This window comes from Podarcis vaucheri (genome assembly GCF_965113315.1).
Source record: "Podarcis vaucheri genome assembly, chromosome: 13".
Taxonomy (NCBI): Eukaryota; Metazoa; Chordata; class Lepidosauria; order Squamata; family Lacertidae; genus Podarcis; species Podarcis vaucheri.
Window position 1 is genome coordinate 52,636,884 of NC_138751.1, and position 6,000 is coordinate 52,642,883.

Sequence of the window (6,000 nt, forward strand, 5' to 3'; positions counted from 1 at the left end):
GAACAGCAATCTGAGTGGCAACGGACTCCCAACTTGGACCCAAAGAATGTAGTATCATGAAGGAATACACAGCCTCTGGAAAGTTGAGTCCTCTCTGTTGCAGCTCGTGTCTCAGATTCTGCATCTCCATCAGATGTTTACGCACATCTCCACCTTCAGCAAGAGCCATACCATGCAGCTTGGCATAGTAGTACATTGAGGAACCAGCTTCTGTCCTCAAGTGAGCCTCTCTTAAAGTGTTCCAAATTTCTTTGGCTGTGGTCTTTCCACGCAACAGACAGAGCTCTTCTGGGGATACTATCAACGTAAGCGTTCCCCTTGCTTTTGAATCCTTAGCAGTCCATTCAGCTGTAATTGGAGCTGGGGGGTTGTCTGTAATAACATTAAACAGACCTTCTTTCCGCAGAATTGCCTCTGCATACTGCACCCACTCCGTGTAATTTTTCTTATTGAGCTTAGGAATCCCAAAAGCATCAGCCAGCTTTGCTTCAGCCATCTCTGCTACTTTAAGCAAGCTGCGTCACTGTATAGCAACTTCCAAAAGCACTTGTAAAAAGTACTTTCGTTTTCCCCAGCCATCCAAGCCTGTGAGCTTGTGCCTTAAAGCCTTTATCGCGGCAAAACGGCTTTAAAAGTTCAAAGTCCAGCCATAAAGCCATGAATTAGAAACTGGCAGGCTGCCCGGAGCATGAGCACATAACTTCATCAATCAAACTTGACGCGCAGAGCAGATAACGCGATCCGTTTCTCTGTACCTCTGCCGGCATTCTTCAGTTTGATTTACGTCTTTCTGGGCCCGAAACCAAAATGTTGTTAATGCAGAGTCCTGTGCACAACGGAATGACGAACAGTACGTGCCACATGCTTAAAGTTGCTTTACTTTCAGTTCATTGTTGAGAAATTACAAACATGCATCTTGCCTCTGCGGGAGCAGAGAAGCAACCATCCTTCTCCTCGGAATGAAGAACACCGAGAGAACAGTGAAAAACAGGAAACCAGTGTACGTCACATCCAGCTTCCCATTCCCGTGGGAAAACCCAACAGTACTCTGACTGTGGAATGTAAACATTGTCTTGTGACAAGCACTTTGCTGCACAGTGAAGGAAGCAGAAACCAACAGAAACAGGTGCCAAAATAACTTTGTACCACCCCACGATTTCAACAATGCATTTGGCTGGCATGCATATTTGTGGTACGATAAAGTAAAAGCACATAAAGCGTTTAAAAATCATATTGTTAGAAAAGCATTGTTTAATGTTTGGATAAGATATAAGGATTTGTTAGAAAAGAAAACCCCAAGATGGTTGTCACCAATAGAAGCGAAGGCACAGAAAAAACTCAATATGGAGGCCAAATGGCCGAAATATTGGGAAATTCTGGAACAAGATGGAGACAGAATAAAATTGCAGAGCTTTGAAAAATTGAAAAACAAAGTGTGAGATTGGCTCCATTGTTACCAAATAATGGAGGCATACAATTTGGACAAAAAAGTTGGTTTCCAGGTGGAAAAATCAAAATTGGAAACAGAATTGTTAGATACAAAAATCAAGAATTTGTCAAGAATGTATAACTTGCTGTTGAAATGGAACACTCAGGATGAAATGGTGAAATCAGCTATGATTAAATGGGCACAAGATGTTGGACATAACATAATGATGGCTGACTGGGAACAGTTATGGACCACAGGTATGAAATTCATGGCATGTTATGCCCTAAGAGAAAATTTAATGAAAATGATTTACAGGTGGTACATGACACCAGTCAAGCTTGCAAAAATTTATCATTTGCCCAACAATAAATGTTGGAAATGTAATGAGACTGAAGGTATATTCTTTCACCTTTGGTGGACATGCCCAAGGATTAAGACATTCTGGGAGATGATTTATAATGAAATGAAAAAGAAATTCAAATATACCTTCCTGAAGAAACCAGAGGCCTTTCTCCTGGGCATGGTCGGCCAAATGGTGCCAAAGAAGGATAGAACTTTTTTAATGTATGCAACAACAGCAGCAAGAATACTTATCGGGAAGTATTGGAAGACACAAGATTTTCCCACCCGGGAAGAATGGCAGATGAAGTTGATGGACTATATGGAACTGGCGGAAATGACGGGCAGAATCCGAGACCAGGGAGAAGAGTCGGTGGAAGAAGACTGGAAAAAGTTTAAAGACTATTTACAGAAATACTGTTAAATTAATGAATGTTAGAAAAATGTTGGAATGAAGTTATATGGCTTTAGTAGAAATGTTATAAGGAATTAAGTATAAATAGATTAATAGGAGTATTAAAGGAAAAAATAAGGTTAGAATGTGTTAAGATAATTATAGGATAGAAAACAGAGGAAGATGGAAAGGAATTGCTGAAACAATTAACAGAAGTGTAATACGAATAGGGAGGTGTGAGGCGGTCGTTGAAATAAGTGAATGAAAGATAAGATATTGAAATTGTTTGATGTGTTTTAAACTGTTTTTGTTTTGATAGTTTAATGTGTTAGTGTTATGTAGTGTTTTTGTATTGTATTGTATTGTATTGCTCTTTTTTTGGGTAGTGTTTAAATTGTTGGAAAAGTAATAAATATTATTATTATTATTTTTAAAAAGGGAGGCAGTAGACTCTCCTTCCGTGGAGGTTTTTGAGCAGAGGTGGGATGGCCATCTGCCACGGATGCTTGAGCTGAGATTCTTGCATTGCAGGGGGTTGGTCTAGATGACCCTTAGGGTCCCTCCCACCGTTACAATTCTATAATCCTATGATTTAAAGTGCATCCAATGAGCATTGAAAGCACATGGCGTCCCCCAAATGATCCTGGGCATTGCAGCTTTCCTCTCACAGAACTACAATTCCCTGACAAACTACAATTTCCAGAATCATTTCGGGGAAGAGACCTTCCCCCAATTTCTTAGGAACCAGGAATGGGAAGCTTCTAACAGGATGACTTGTCAAGCAGGCTTATAAAATTTTGTTCCAAAAGGTGCCTCCCCTCTCTCTACTGAGCAATGGCAAGAATCCATGGCTCTCACCTTTGGAGAACTAAGACATGGCAGAGACTGTCTTACCTTTAAGAAATACAGTTTATTCACCTGTTTACACCTTTGCATGAAGGGAGTCTAGATCTTACAGCAAAGTCCGGGACATGTCCCCCACAACAGGGCAGCCAGCCTTCCCAAGTTGGATTCCAGACTCTGCTCCTCCTTCTCCCCCCCTTGCTCAAAGCCTCAGTTTTCCTCACCACACACCATTATCCTGGATCCCTTTCACACCACAGGGCAAGGGAGAAGGACTTCTCTTGCATTTCCAGTTAGGCTCTCCTTGTCCTTGAATTGTTTCTTAAAGGCCCTTGCTTGGCCAGGACCGTTTGCATAGGGCAGCTCAGGAATTCCTCTGCAGCTTCTATTTCTCCCTTCACATCCCAAATAATCCCCAATTCGTACCATTTATTAATCTCTAGGGTTTAGTGGGATTCCCCCCTCAATCTATAACAATATGATAACTAAGGTCATTCTATTTGGATTCCCAAGGGAATGTCAAGCAGGGAGGGGGGGGAGAGAGAGCGTGGAATTCTGGGGGAGAGAGACGATTGGAGGAGAGTTTGAAAGGGAGTTTGAATGTTGGGGGGGAGGCAGTTGAGAGTCAGTTGAGAGCGGTGGGTTCTGGAGGGAGGAGGTCAGCTGGGGTGGGCAGCTCTTCAGCTTAGGATCAGTATGAGAGTCGTTTGATGGTGGCCAAAAAGGAACAGAGACGCAGAGAGGGACTGTGAGTCTCCTGGGGAGGCCGGGGAATGTGGCAGTTCCATGCCCAGCGAAGAGGGGCTCTGCCAGCTGCCCAGGAACAGAATAACCTCAATTTTGGATGGCCACAGAGCCGGGCTTGGCTTGTATTCCTAATGCCCAGGTGCCTCACACCACCCTCTCCAAGCACCTGGGAAGCAGCTTAACAGACCTGGGCTATGCCTGATTATCATCTTCCCAAGCAAGTTAGAAATGTAATGCTGGTGGTCAACGAAAGAAGTTTAAAGACTCTCTCAAGGCAGATCTAAAAGAAATGTTGTGTAAACAATTGGGAAACGCTGGCGTGCGAGTGCTCCAATTGGAGAACAGCCTTTACCAACGGTGTCATGGACTTTGAAGACACTCGAACTCAGGGCAAAAGGGAGAAACAAGCTAAGAGGAAGGCACGCTTGGCAAACCCTCACCATGATCAACTCCCACCTGGACATCTATGTCCCCACTGTGGAAGGACGTGTGGATCCAGAAGAAGATAGAAATTGGGGGGCTATGGCCTATTTTATGGACAGGAAGATGCTTTTCATGTCCATGCTCCCCCAACATCCGGTTGGTCCAACACTTCCACCATTGTGTTCCCCGAAAGGCGGCACCCACCCAGCAGGGGAAGCGCACCTTGGGGAGGGGGATATCGTCATGGGGCAGGGATCAGCTTCACCTGCTGAACAGCAGCCTGAGGGGGGAGTGACTTTACCTGCAGCTTCAAGGACTCCAAGGAGAAAGTGCTGATGAGAACCAGCTGGCTTCAACCTTCTTAAGCAGAGCTCCCAGTAGTAGCCAGAGAAGGCAGAGAAGGAAAGAAAACAGCTCCCCCCCCTTTTTTGATACTGTTTGTTACGGAATATTATTTGATCACTGGCATATTGAAAGCAACCAGTTGCTCTGACTTCTTTATTTAATTTTGACATGTGCCAGTCATGCCGTTCTCTTTCAGTGAAGGGCACATTCAGACAGCAACCGGAACATCCCAGAAAACTTGCAAGGCACTGAGTAGCATGGATTCCTCCAGCGATTTGGAAGGACTTTACTATCCAGAAAAGCAAGACTGGAACGCCACGGAAGACGGAGTCTCGCTCTGTGTCCATCACCTTGTGTGCTGGCGACGGAGACCATTCTCTGGAAGCATGGCCCTGTGGAGGAAGCAGGACTTGGTATCCTCCTGGCAGAGGTGGGGAATGCCCAATGCCCCTGCCCTGACATTATTGCCAAAGAAAGCTTGGCCAACCCACTTCCGGACGAGAGCATGAGAGCAGAAAGGTTCTTCTCCTATTCTGTGTTGACACTCAACTTGTAGGGTGTTCTCCCAGCCACATGGAAATCTTTCCTTCCTCTTACCTGTTCTTTTTATAAGGGTGGCTTTGGCAACAGCCACAGGGGACAATGTTCCTACAATTCCCCAAACATATCTCAGAAGGACCCCTTCCTTCCTTCTGCCCCAGTACCTGAGGGTCGTCACGTCTCTCCAGGGATTTGGCCAGAACAATGTACACATTGGGGAAAGGTTCCCTTCCTGCAAAGAAAATGGAGCAATCAGCAAGTGCCTGTCTCCCAGCCATGCTAGCACCAGTCTGGGGCAGGAGGGTGGGAGACGTGGGAAGGAAGCAGTCCTATAATATAATATAGGGCACTCAATTGGCATTTCCACCTACCTGAACTCTGAGCCTTTGCACACTTTGCGTCCGTACGGGAGACTAGCTCAGCTGATAGAGCACGAGACTCTTAATTTCAGGGTTGTGGGTTCAAGCCCCACATTGGGCAAAATATTCCTACATTGAAGGGGGTTGGACTAGATGACCCTTGTGGTCCCTTCCAACTCTACAATTCTATGATATTCTATTGGCATTTCCCCCTACCTGAACTCTGAGCCTTTCCACACTTTGCCTACCTATGGGGGTCTTTGTCCTTCCCCCTGTCCCAGTACCTCTGGGGTGAGAGGCCTTTGTCTGGGCTCCAGTCCGTCCCATGATGCAGCGGCTCCCAGGCTGAACCTTCTCCTCGCTGCAAAACAAACGGAGACACCAGCAGGCGCCTGGCTCCCAGCCACGCTAGCCCCAGTCTGGGGCGGGGGGGGACCTGGGAAGGGGGCATTTCCTCCTACCTGATCTTATCAGCTGCCCCAACCTGTCCTCCTCTGTACAGGCGTCTGAGCTCCGCCCGGCTGGCCTGGCACAGAAGCAGCAGCCAAAGTCTCCTCCCTCTCTGAAATAAATCGAGATGC

General features: G+C 46.0%; 1 protein-coding gene across 1 annotated transcript in view; it reads right to left on the reverse strand.

Moving 5' to 3' along the window:
* Positions 1-5,434, reverse strand: part of LOC309517545 (uncharacterized protein) — a gene marked incomplete at its 3' end in the record, with an annotated part of 42,920 nt that extends 37,486 nt beyond the window's left edge. The window contains exon 1 of the mRNA XM_082196766.1: positions 5,225-5,434. Coding sequence (XP_082052892.1) covers positions 5,225-5,338 — 114 coding nt within the window. The 5' untranslated portion in view covers positions 5,339-5,434. The remainder of the gene's footprint in view (positions 1-5,224) is intronic.
* Between the last annotated feature and the right edge of the window lie 566 nt (positions 5,435-6,000).